The sequence below is a fragment of the Amphiprion ocellaris genome, chromosome 19 (genome assembly GCF_022539595.1).
Source record: "Amphiprion ocellaris isolate individual 3 ecotype Okinawa chromosome 19, ASM2253959v1, whole genome shotgun sequence".
Classification (NCBI taxonomy): Eukaryota; Metazoa; Chordata; class Actinopteri; family Pomacentridae; genus Amphiprion; species Amphiprion ocellaris.
The window spans coordinates 21,552,652-21,565,483 of NC_072784.1; the positions used below are offsets into that span (position 1 = coordinate 21,552,652).

General features: G+C 40.3%; 1 protein-coding gene across 8 annotated transcripts in view; it reads right to left on the reverse strand.

Annotated features, from left to right (window-relative positions):
• The window catches only part of dnm2a (dynamin 2a), a 28,566-nt gene that overhangs the window by 10,319 nt on the left and 5,415 nt on the right, over positions 1 to 12,832 (reverse strand). The window contains exons 2-15 of one of the 8 annotated variants that reach the window (XM_055005351.1): positions 10,266 to 10,339; positions 9,872 to 10,021; positions 8,500 to 8,703; positions 8,078 to 8,176; positions 7,830 to 7,990; positions 7,596 to 7,738; positions 7,190 to 7,325; positions 7,013 to 7,080; positions 5,403 to 5,541; positions 4,113 to 4,199; positions 2,739 to 2,809; positions 1,823 to 1,876; positions 1,463 to 1,514; positions 167 to 199 (exon numbers count right to left, since the gene is read on the reverse strand). In XM_055005351.1, coding sequence (XP_054861326.1) covers positions 167 to 199; positions 1,463 to 1,514; positions 1,823 to 1,876; positions 2,739 to 2,809; positions 4,113 to 4,199; positions 5,403 to 5,541; positions 7,013 to 7,080; positions 7,190 to 7,325; positions 7,596 to 7,738; positions 7,830 to 7,990; positions 8,078 to 8,176; positions 8,500 to 8,703; positions 9,872 to 10,021; positions 10,266 to 10,339 — 1,471 coding nt within the window. Of the gene's footprint in view, positions 1 to 166; positions 200 to 405; positions 418 to 1,462; positions 1,515 to 1,822; positions 1,877 to 2,738; positions 2,810 to 4,112; positions 4,200 to 5,402; positions 5,542 to 6,176; positions 6,316 to 7,012; positions 7,081 to 7,189; positions 7,326 to 7,595; positions 7,739 to 7,829; positions 7,991 to 8,077; positions 8,177 to 8,499; positions 8,704 to 9,871; positions 10,022 to 10,265; positions 10,340 to 12,832 lie in introns of all 8 variants that reach the window. The other 7 variants (XM_055005350.1, XM_035951766.2, XM_055005353.1 and 4 more) reach the window with 7 other exon arrangements.

Genomic DNA, 12,832 nt, shown 5'->3' on the forward strand with positions numbered 1-12,832 from the left:
CATTGAGTGTAGAAAATGTTAGTAGTGCCCAAAGTATAGAATTAATGACAATTACTGTCTTATAAAAATTAGAAATTACGAGTTTTGGGCAGACCAAATTACTGGTAACTGCATGCTGATGCTGGAATTATAATTAATATTACTTTAGTCAATCTGGAGACTCTACCTTTTCTTCATGGACCTCTCCTAGTCCGCGAAGCTGCAGTGGGGTAAAACAATTAATTTCAGTGAAAATATCAATTCCTGTATTTACAGGAGGTAGCTATTTAACCTGTTGTCTTGCAGCAGACTGTATTTCACATCCTAACCACATTGGCTGACCTTTGTGTGACGGCCTCAGTTCTTCTGCATGGCCTACCCCTGCTGCCCCTGGCAGGGTGTGGTTTAAATCTGTTGGGTACTTACCAGAATCTCACCCTGCAGTAATAGGAAGGGGAGGGGATTGAAGTAAAGGAGGGGTAGTATAAAATCAAAGCCAAAATAAATGAGAAAGCAAGGAACCAAAGATGAGGGACGGATGAGATGTAGGAGGAAAAGGAGAAGAAAAAAGTTGAGGGTTCACAGGAAAGAAGAGGAGTGAAGAAGTAGGCAGGCAGAGTAGAAAATGAAAGTTTAAAAACGGTTGAAGATAGTAAAATGGTAAGAATGATAGGTTTGAAGGGGAGCAAACACAGGAGGAAGTAGGAAATCCATGAGGCAACCAGAGAAGGATAGATGATGAGAGGAGAGAGAGAAAGAGAGAGAGAGAGAGACAGAGCAAGAGAGTTACATGCAATTAGAATTACTTCAAGTATACCACAATTTGGTTATGTCATATTTGTTGCTCAGTTGATAGGTGTAAGATCCATGCACATTCTGAATTTTAATACAAAAGAAGCTTGTGAGTTAATGAGAAGGCAAAACAATCAACATAATTCCGCAATTAATTGTTGGTTTGCTTCAAAACAACATGCCTGAGTTACATGCAAACAGCAATTAATAATAGTCACGGAGACAAAAGCTTGTTTTTTAAAAAAGCAGGGACGAGGGGTTTTCTTAAGGTTCACTAAGGCAGCTCTCCCTTTACCGACACTGTCAGCATCAAAAACTGATTAGCAGTATCCTGTATATGCATCTTAAATACACACGCTGGAATTCAACAAACTTGGCTAAATATCTGTCTGAATAAAACAGAAACGGAGATGTGTCAGCTTAACAACACTGTAGACAAAGACCAGCCAGTTCAATGTGGGGATTAGAAAAGACTGGGACTGGGTACAATCAGTAGTTAAAATGATTTACTGCCGAGTATCATTAACAGTTAGGTAGGTGGACACAGATTAATGGCTGGGGTCTAAATTATTGCTCAGGTATGTCAAGTGTGTTCACAAGATTGATTAATAGGCTGATAATGTAAGGCTTCAGTCATGGAAGATTAAATCTGGGATTGGTGAAAAGGCAAGAGCTGAGTGATAAAACATACCTGGTTGGGTATGGCCCTCTTCTTGTTTGCAGCTGTGTTCCTCTGCTGAGCACTGTCATTGCACAAACATGAAGAGATAATAAATACTCATGTCATCAAAGACCCCATGTTTACAATATATTACCCCTAAATATTCACATTTTTTCTGTTTTATCAATATTAGACTTGTATGTTTGTAGCTTTTAGTCAGTTGTTTAAATCACCTGTCTGGTTTTGGGCAAGTGTAAATTCAAGGTTTTTAAGTATTTTACTACTACAAACATACATGAAGTGGCTTCTAGAGGAATTTGGACAACATGGAGGTTCAAACGGTCTCACACACCTTATACACAAAACCCTCAATCCTTTCTGTTTGCCCACCTGTTGTTGCCGTACCCTGGGGGGCTACCATCATCCAGCCTTCTGTAGTCAAGACTGAAAGTGATGTCATGACAACCGTTAAACACCCCTTACTGGCCTCTGACACTTTACATCAATCCACTTGCCATGCAGAGGCAATGCATAATCCCTCGCACACCTCACACAGGGGCTTGCTTTGTTACTTGGTCAATGACACAACCCACACAGGGAAGGGGAGCTCCACTCGACACTGTACATGCTACCATAACTGCTACACTAGGGAGCACATGAGCTCAACCGCAAACTCTAATCTGCTTAGAGATATACCACAGTAACAAAAAAAACTGAATGCTGTGCTGTGTGCAAATGAGCTTGCAGTGCAGAAATGCAGCTACAAGTGAGTGGAGTGAAACACTACCACCGCTCTGTCTGTTGCTACAATAAGCATTCTTCATAGCAACAGCCTGCAGCAAACGAGAGAATGTATTTGTCAAGCAATCAAGCAACCTTGACTGACTTTGTTTAGAGTTGGAGTGGTATTCTTACATGCAAATGGGCAACTGATGTGGCTTTGATCACTGCTGCATCCACTTCCACGACGAGGAGACACATGCTCTTATGCGGCCAGATCACTAATTGGCATGCTACATCACACTGATCGCAATTTACACCATGTGGGTGATTATAAGCAACATTTTGATTCTGTATCAGTGAAGCGATGGTGAAGTTTCACAAATGACAGCGGGGTTGCAGGTGAATTGAAGGCTGAGAGTTACAGGATTACAGTACTTTCCCGTAATAAATCTACGGAAGCACAAGCGCAGACAAAAGGCAACACAAACTTAATGAAGGTCACAGTGCTTGTGCTGGGGCTTGAGTCACCAGCAACAAGCTGTAAATTAGATGGGAAAACGCGGGGGGGAGGAGAGGTACGTACTTAGCAAAGCCAATGAAGTCCTCATGGTTGGTGTTGATGTAGGACAGCTCAATGTCAATCAGCAGCAGAACCTTACAGGCAGAAAATTATGATTAGGAAGAAGAGAGATCTCAATTAAACACTCCTTACAGAGGGCACAAAGTAGAAAGTGCAAAGTCTCAGTTCTGATATGAAATGCTTATGAAGTGAAGAAAAGGTAACCCTAACCACTAAAGCTAAATTCAAACATAACTGTGCTCATACAACACGTCAGACTGATAATATCAATGCTGCAGACTGCAGTATTGTGGTGTAGCTGTTTCAGTTTACAAGCCCTACAGTTAAACTTGGCTTGCTTCCTGGCCACGAGAGCTGCTACCAAGCCTAAAACTCCTATTAGCCTGTGCTTTTATTGAGTTAATGCTGTTAAATTTGTGAAAACAACACTTAACCCTATTTGGAGAACTACAGTGGTGTTGTCTTTACTTGCTAGAATGAGCAAATAGTACTGCCCTAAACCGCACAAGACGGAGGTCATAAATGTTTCAGTTCCTTTTCTTGTCATGTCCTGTAGTAACTGTGTGATCTCTACATTTAAAGCTGTAAACTGCTGCTCTATCATATATCTTTCACAGGATTTTTCTGCATTGATGTCAGAACAGTACTGTCATTTGAAGTAATCCCAACATACGTAATTAAACCTAAAACACACTAAATAGATTAAATAACTACTTTTCCATCATGATGCAGGATGCTGATGAGCTGTGATATAAATGATAATGACAACAAGTAACAGGACATTGGAAAATATGCATTTGTGGTTGGAAACAGCATATCTTTCTGTACAGAATGCAGATACGAATCTCACCCAAATAACCTCATTTGATTTAACTACTGGTTTGCTTTGACTACTGCTTACAAATCTGCTGAGATTATCCCTAATAATCGATAAAGAAAAATTCTTTCAAGGACTTTTTAAAATACATTTAAAGCCTTATTTAATTTCAGGCCTTTATGACAACGTGTTTAAAAAAGAAAACTGGAAGATGTATAGGACAATCTATTAGCAAGTAATGTGCAATTGATGCTTGATTTGTGATCAATGTGCCCAACTGCAGCTCTGCTAAAGAGAAAAATTCACTCACACTTCAAGGAAAAGTGCCTGGATGTCAGTTACAAACTTCACTTTACATTTTGTTACATTCCCCTGACCCTCTTTATATGATAACAATCAGCAAGTTTTTTTGCCCTACCAGCATCTCAACGCAATATTAATTGCAGATGGTAGCTTTAACTGTATTTTTTCTACATCTGAAGGGCAGTCATTGAAGCCTGGCCTCACTGTGCATGCTATAAAGGTACTGGTCTACATATTCAAGTTTTAGAGCAACTCACCTGGTCCTTGGTCTTCCCTTCTCTTTCCCTGACGTAGGTGGTGACAATCCTCTCAGTCTCCTCTCGCAGTCTGGGGTAGGAATTGAGCTGAAAGGCAACACAACACATAACTGCAGCATTGAACAGAGACACATGCACACTTACATGTGAGCTTGAGCTTAATAACACTTACCAATAAGTATCAGAGAGAAACAGGAGTGAGAAGTGAAAATAAGTAGGAAACAAAGAAAAGGGAAAGAGATAGTCAAGTGACATTTCAGTGTCACACATATCTAGGCAATGACAATCCAGCACACACACAAACAGACTTTAAATATGCGGTGATTGTCCTACAATGTGGTGAGACATTTACTATCAGCCAGGGACGACTCCATGAAAGAATGCGTTTTGCAATGCTGGACTTTGGCTGCTGTCTAACTCATGTAGTTTTTTGTTATCAAAAGATAAATTGATGTATTTACTAGGCACAGAAATGTAAACATTTGAAGACATGCTAATACATTAAAAACTGTCACCTCTAGCTGATAGTAGAATTTTGTTAATTGTTAATATTAGTGAAGACAGGATGAGAAAGGACAGACTTAAGGTGAAGCAAGGGAAACCTGAAAGACTGGAAGGAAGGGTGTTTGGTTTATGTAGTGCATGTTGTGTCAATTCTCGATTTGCAGTGCCTTCCTTTGACCACAAGATGGTAGTGGAGCACCGTTGCTATGGAAACACTTCATCGCTGCACCCACAGTGCATGTGGGCAATCGGTATCATCTCATCCTCCCCCTCCACACATCACTCCCTTTCCATCCAGTTAAGCAGATAGCAGAATGTCAGTCTGCCTTGTGGGTCAGCGAAGGTGCCCTGCTGGGCTCAGCTCTGCTCAGACTGACCTGGTTGGCTCTTGGGCAGCGAAAGAGAGACGAACCAATGTGGAGGTGGTAAGAAAATAAACACTTTAATGAGCTGATGCTGAGGTCAAGCAGCGTGTGGGAGGTGGTTTCCTGAAATTTTAAGTTGTGCTTAAGTTGATTCTAAGTTGTGCTTAAAATTTCAGAGGTGATTTTTAAGTTAGCGCTGAATCTAAATGGCATGGCAACTTGGACGAGTATGAAGGGAACAGGTATGGGACGGTACACACATTTGAAGCAGTGGGTACAGATTATTGTGGTGAAAAGGGTGGTGTGGGGATGATTCCACTGAGGTAAACGCTGTACTTAAATGACAGAGGTACACATCTATGGAGAAAAGGAAGCCCTTCTCTTTCCATGCCATCATCCCAGCACGTGTATCCCTGGTTACCTTAACGGCACACTTCATGACGAGTGCGGTGAGCTCAGACACCACAAGGTCCACGCATTTGAGGCTGGGCTCTTTGAGTTTGAGGATCTGCTTTTTGACAATCGCTTCGAAGGCCAGGTCAGGGGTGAAGAGCCCCGTTCTGAGAGGTCATGGGGTCAGATTGCATTTTGTTTGGGGTGGGAAGACAGACAGGGATAGGCAGAAGTTCAAGAGAAAAATTGGACAGACAGGAAGGAAAAAAATAGAAGAAATAAAAAGAGAAGAAGTCCTTGTTCAGTTAGTAATTTGTAGTTGCTGTAAGACAAATCAAGCAGTCGAGAAGGACAAGCCGCAAGTTCTGCACATTCTCTTCCTTGACAAGCCAATTCCTCTTAAAATAGGTCAATATGCTAGAGACAGACATTAACTGAGACCAAGTTACAGCTTACAGACCACCCCATGTTTTGCTGTCTATATGAAATGAGTTGTGAGACCTGCAGCTTTTCCAGTAGAGACCAGAGATGCTCAGCCCTAAATACATCTCATATTCACAACACGTCACCCATCACAACACTCCACAACACGACAGCGCTGCCTGCACACAGAGCTCACGGGGCTGGGTTGGGCCAAGGGCAAACTGCACAGAATTTCTGTATTTTAGTCAGCAGAGACTTTTCCAGATGTTATCCTAAGATATTTGGCTAATGTTCTGTGTCAGCATACGCTCTGCCACAACCATGGCTGCCCCTGCCCTATGTCTCGGCTGGGTCGGGAGATGCTGGACGCCTGCAGTACCTTGTTGGTGCACTGCCTGACTGTGTTGATGAGCTCCTGAATGACCAGATCAATACATTTGAGACAGGGCGTTTTCAGCTTAACGATCTGCTTTTTCACGATGGCCTCAAACGCCAGGTCTGGAGTGAACAGCCCCGTTCTGAGGATGCACAGAGAGACAGGCACAGTGGCAGACAGATGGGACAATTAACACACAGTTATGCAAAAAATAAATAAATAAATAAATAAAAATCCCACATGGATAGACAGATGATGAGACAAAAAGACAAAACTGGCAACTGTGAGGAAATTTGACAATAGAAAGAAAAAGAAAATTAAAACGTTGACAACCAAGACAGGAGACGGAAAAATGAAGCGTGAAAGATTGCCAAGTGTAAAGGTAATTAAGCACACAGCCACAAATGAGATATGACAGACAGGAGAGTTTCATTAAAGAATACACGACAACACAAATGCAGCAGACAAAAGTATATGTAACACAAAACCTCATAATAACTGAAAGCTTTAGGTGAAAGAAATAGGAAAAAAGTGTGGGTGGTATTGCAGGGTAGGGACAAAGGAATTGAAATAACAGTCGTAGACAAAAGACCTATTTCACATACAAAACACAGCTCTTCTTGAATAAACCAATACAAATGAGTACTAATACCCTGTGATGCAAAGAACTGATGGTAAAATCTTGAATTATAGTAGAATAAAAGCTTTGATCAAGGGAGAAAAGCAAAGCATGTGGTAACTGCAGTATCCAGTATGAAGACAGAACACAGCTGTCTACTGAGCTCTGAGAGTGACTACTTTGGAAGCCAAGTAAGTGTTTTTGGCGCTGCTCCACTTGCCTGACACCATGGACATTCTTGATTGCATGGCTGATTTCCCGCCTTAGCTCCTTCTCGTCAAACACAATCTGAGGAACAGGAATGCAAACAACAACTTCAACAAATCTAAAAATAATTCAATCACTGCGAAGACTTCTACTACCCTCTGAGGGCATCGATGTAAATATCAGTGCTAACCTTGACTAGTTCGAAGGGGAAGCGTTCATGGAAGATGCGGTTGATCTTGGCACCACCCGATAGCTCATTGGTGTCCACCTGGTCCCCAGAGCCTTCAATACATTTCTCAAAGTCCACACCAAACTGCTGCACCATCCTGATGGAGCACAAAAAGACAAGTGGCTTAGTGAATAATCACCTTGCTGTTCATTAATGCTTATCGTCAGTGGTAAACAATGTCTGTTTGAGGTAACAGTCGTATCTTGGTAGAATTACCATATATTCTGAAATAGGGATATGTAAGATGTTTCAGCTCAAAGCAACACTGTGTTGTGCAAGATAAATAATGATAATATCACAACCTCTAGATACAAAAAAGAAAATATAATGTACATTTTGTTGAGCATGAATACTAATTTGCACTCACTGCAACAAGGCTTTGGTCTTCCGTGTTGGGTCATCTGGACGGAAGTTCTTGAACTCCTCCACCTCCTTCTCCAGAGAGAGGAGCTGACTCTGCAGCTTACTGCGCAGACCAGGCAGGGTATCCCTGATGTGGTTTGTCAATTGCTAGAGACAGACAGAGGTAGTGTTATTACTTTTGAGAATCAAAGGTATTATTTCACAATTTACAATCAAAGAATTTCATTTGACAGCAGACCTGGTTAAGTGTCTTTTGTAGATGTGGCGTGCCCATGCGCTCTGCTATGTGTCGGTAAGCAGGGTGAGACAGGAAGAACTTTCTCTCTGCAGCCAGAGCAGCACGAATGTCCTTCTTTCCATCAATGTCTTTCTGACTGCGATTCACTACACCAATGTAACCTAAACACAGAGAAATAAGTAGTCATTCAAGGGTTAACAATAAGGCATGCAAGTGTGTTTTTCTCTGAGTATTTGTATGATCCTCACCTCTACGCAGTGGCAGCAGTTTATTTTCAAGGATGTCCTTTGCATCTGTCCCTTCATCCATCAGGTCCAATTTTGTGATAACGCCAATGGTACGCATACCTGCATATAATTATGAAGTGTAACTACATAAATTTAAAAAGATTTATTACCTATCACCATCCTACATGTCTCCCAGAATAATACAGAGGCACAGAACTGATGTCCAGAATATTTCTATGAGTGTCTTTGACCTTTTGCTGGCAGAGGATTGTTAAAGAAAGACCTATGAAGTGTTGGCAGACAGAAATGTTGCCAAAACCGCAGCAGCAGATTAAATGCGAGGGAATGGGTGTCAGAAGATGTAATGTTTCATATATTTTTATTGCACTGTGTTTGTAGGCGTGCACCCTGACAGTTGAGCTACTAGAAAGCTACATGCTTACCCTGTGGGTCCACTTCCTTGGCGATCTTCAGAGCATCTGAGTTGGCCAAATCAGTATTGGCAGGGGTGACTGCCAGGATCAGACAGCTCTCCTTAGTGATGAACTGCATCAGCATATCTCTAATCTGGTGCTCGATGTCTGCTGGCTGATCTCCTACGGCGACTTTAGTCATTCCCGGAAGGTCGATCAGGGTCAGGTTCAGCACTGAGTCGCATGAACAAAAGTCATACAAATCAAAATTCAAAAAAATGTATTTTACCTAATTTTGCTAAAGTAAACAATCAGTTTCTTGAGTAAAAAATATACTTAAATATACTCAACAAAATAAACCCTGACATATCTTTGGTGTCAAATATGACAAATCATAAACTTTATTAAGCCGATGAACAGAAATACATGTAACGATGGATGTGACACAAATACATCTTTAATTCTTTGACAGCATTAATAATTAAACTGCAATCACACTGTAAAGAAAACTCACGTTATTTACAGTATTGCTAATATGTTCTTTTACATATCAAGCTAAAGATTAGATCCAGCCATGTGTATTTTAGATGTCAGCTTCATTTTGGTCCAATTTAATAAAAACATCAGATAATTACCAACATCCATTCCGCATATTAATGGGGGTGTGTGATTGAGGGGAAGCATTCATCTTTTGCTGTTGGAAATGTAATTAATATTTTAGTTTTACTTTTAAGTGTTACATTAACTGAAAGAAATAAACGTGAAAATGTGAATTCCCTGCAGCGACTCCCACAAGAAGATGTCTTTGACAGCCATCCAGCAATGGAGTAAAAAAATATAAGAACATCAGAGGAGTGCCGTTCAGCTGTTTAATGTGTTCCCAAAACCCAACTGGTGCAAACTACAACAATTTAATGTTGTGTAATATCTTACAAGGCTCTCTGGAAAGCTAATTTTGTAAACAGCAAGAAGTGGATAATTGCAACACAATTTCGCACGAGGCAGAAAAATTCCTCAAGCCGTGTTAGGACAACATAGATAAAATCTTCATTCATTTTATATTAATAAACTGATTAATCAAGTAATATAATATATGCATGTAATTTAAAAAGCAACAATAAACAGCGTTATCAATACATATTTGACATGCATTCTCTTGAAATGAAATTACGAATTATTTGTGGATAAAATAAGTAATTTGTGAAAGCCGGTTTTTCTGACTTATCACATTATTGGTATATCAGACAGATACTGTTACACAATATTGTTTGGCACAATTAAAAGTATTAAACATAAATACATGACAGTGTAACTGGTATGGAAATATCTCTGATGGTTGAATGTAAACCAAAAAGCAGACAGTGTTTATGAATGTGTTTTCAGATAGACTTGTGTTTATTACCGTGTGGGGAGTAGACTCTCAGGTTAATTGGGATGGGAGAGATGCCTTTGTTGGAGCCAGTTATCCTGTCGGTCTCTGCCTCAATTTCCGACCGCACTTCATCAAAATCCACAAACTTCTTCCCTTTGCAGTGCAGGAATTCGGCATATTCTACACAGAGAGACAGAGTGCCGCACACAGGGGCAGGGTAGCGGGAGAGAAAAGGACAAAGAGAAAGAAAAAGCAGGGAAGAGAGAGAAAATGAGAATATTGAATTAAAGAGATGAAAGTAGCTAACAGCAGACAGTGTACCTAGCTTGAGGCACTGGGGCAGAGAGGCCATATGCAGGGCAGCAATGAAAGGAGATGGGGATGAGGCCAGGCATAGAACTCACATTATCATTCACATACTCACCTGCTTTATTGTTGACCAGCTGCAAAATAAGAGGTCTGCGGGTAACAATGCCTGATCCACGTGGAAGAAAGTCCCTGAATGAGAGAGGCAAGACAAAGAAAATAAACACCAAAACATGGAGGAGTAAAATGGACAAAGGGGGCTAAAAAATAAAACAAAGGGGACCTGTTAGATAAAATAGGGGCATCTCAGGGCAGAGACAGACAAAGTAATAGAAAGAAAGAAAAAGAATGAGACAGACAGAACGTTCAGTTATTCATTACACTCATTGTCCATTTCCTCGCAGCATGGCCTCTGCTAAATTGATGGGCACAGGAGATTTTCACGCCTCCAACTTGTCTTACAACAAATCAAATGTGACAAAGTCATTTTCTCTCATCATTAGCACTTTAGAGATCAATTCAGGCACACCTACTCTTGATATTACTGGGAAAATCCACCCAAAAAGAAAATTCACAGATGTTATATCTTCAATGTATGTCAGTTTACTTTAAATTTATGAAGTCTCCCTCCGTGCTGAACTGAACAATGTGTAATTATAATGTCATCTGGAACCAAATCCTAGAGCTACTGGACAGACTATGAATAATGAGACAACTCGTAGGACAGCATCCGCGGTGATCTTACTGTGCTGAGTACATTTTTTGAATCAGAGCATATATTCAATTACACTTAGGAAAACAGATTTAGGCCTCATCCGCATTAAACTGGGATAAGCATTTTTTTCGTCATTTGTCTAGACTAAATCTGTGATTCCCCTCCCAAAACAAACCTTTCCAAATGGCCTCCAAGAGAGTATAAATCTTAAAACATACAGGTTTCAGTGAGTCCAGGGTAAGCTGAGTTTTTCTAAAATAATGAGGCAAGCCAGCCCACGGTGGCTCAGGGGCTGAGTGCCAAAGTGCTAAAGTTAGGTTAAGAAGACAACCTTTAGTGTGTAGCTCTCTTTGTGATCATTAATTTAAAATGCTAGTTTACTCCAATGCATAGAGTAGGTGCTACTGTTAACCTGGATTTATGCTTATTTGGTCAGATTACATTGCCACTATAAAATAAGGATTTTACCACTGTGGTAATTATGGAAAGACTGCTGGTTACCAGTTAGTTTACCACAAATAAATAACTATTTCATCCTTGTTTTGTTGTCTGACAGCAGAAAAACAAAATACAAAAAAAAGAATAACTACAGCTGAAATCACAATGACACCGTCAAGACATTCCAATGATGTAAATAAAATTCAGGGATTCTTGAAAACATGCTGTAAAAGAAACAATTTAACACTGATGACCAATATTTTTGCCTATTCCTGATGTGCAAAAGCTTCCAGCTTTCTAATATTCCTTGGTCTCCATGCTTCAACTTCTTTGTTTGTGCTGCCAATACCTGAAATGGGATCAGTGTCTTGCTGGAAAATCCAACGATTACCATGCTTCAATTTACATACTGACGGCAAATATCTCCTCAAAAAGCCAAAGATGCCACACACCATCATATCTAATGCAGCAACAACAACCCAACAACACAGTGGATCCATCTCCATACTTGATTACAGGGATAAAGTTCTTCTCATCATACAGGCTTTGCCCATCTTACTTTTATGTGTTTTCGGATCAAGAAAGAGTGCAGCAAGGTTTACACTAATACCTTTGTTCCTTTCTTCATTAGGATCTCCCACAATTTTGTGTAAGTTACACATTTCCCCCTCACCTATTGTTTCGAAACATCTGATTGGAGAAGTTTTGCCACATCCAAGAGAGGATATATGATGCAAATCTTTTTTAACCCACTGCCTGAGTTCCCCAAAGTTCAATTCTGTTTTGCAATACTGAACAGAGGTGCAAACTGCTGCTCAGCACAGTAACAGTCTGTGTCTGCAGCTACAGAAAGACGCTGTGGAGCACCAAGGTTAAGAAGACAACTTTCATTCATCTAATACATTTTAAACATCTGCACAGCATGACTACTGTATTTACGGTAATTTTGTAAAATGATGTTGTGAGTCCACGCCATGAAAAAAATATTTGGACAGTATCAAACGTTGGTTTATGTTTGTTAACTGAAAGGAGGGTGATAAAGAACATACGCACAATTTTTTCATGTAATTAAGGTGTTATAACACGGACAGAAATGGGCATTTGAAAAATGTAAACAGCTTAATGTACACATATTGCCTTAATATCAATAAACCAAATACAAAACATGTCATCAGAGTCAGAGGCAAGGCCCATGGTTTTAGCTGGTAAATGTTAGCCTTTGTGCAAGTCAAGGCTGTGTCAATAGAAGAACTATCACCCATGGTTACGCCCCGACCACAGTAGCCTCAAGTCTGAGACTTAACATCATCCTGCTAGGTGCATATCTCAGCCACAAGCTTTCATCATGCAAATTACAAAATGCAATGCAGTGCAGACTGCATCTGAAGACAGCAAACCAGCAACTGCAAATGCTTTGGGTGCAACACTGCATTATTGAGACTCAGGCATACAAGACATAATGAGAACTTTCTCACAGTTGGCCTGTTTGTTCCTCTTAAAGTGACACGGTACTTGAGGAATTTTTACCAACA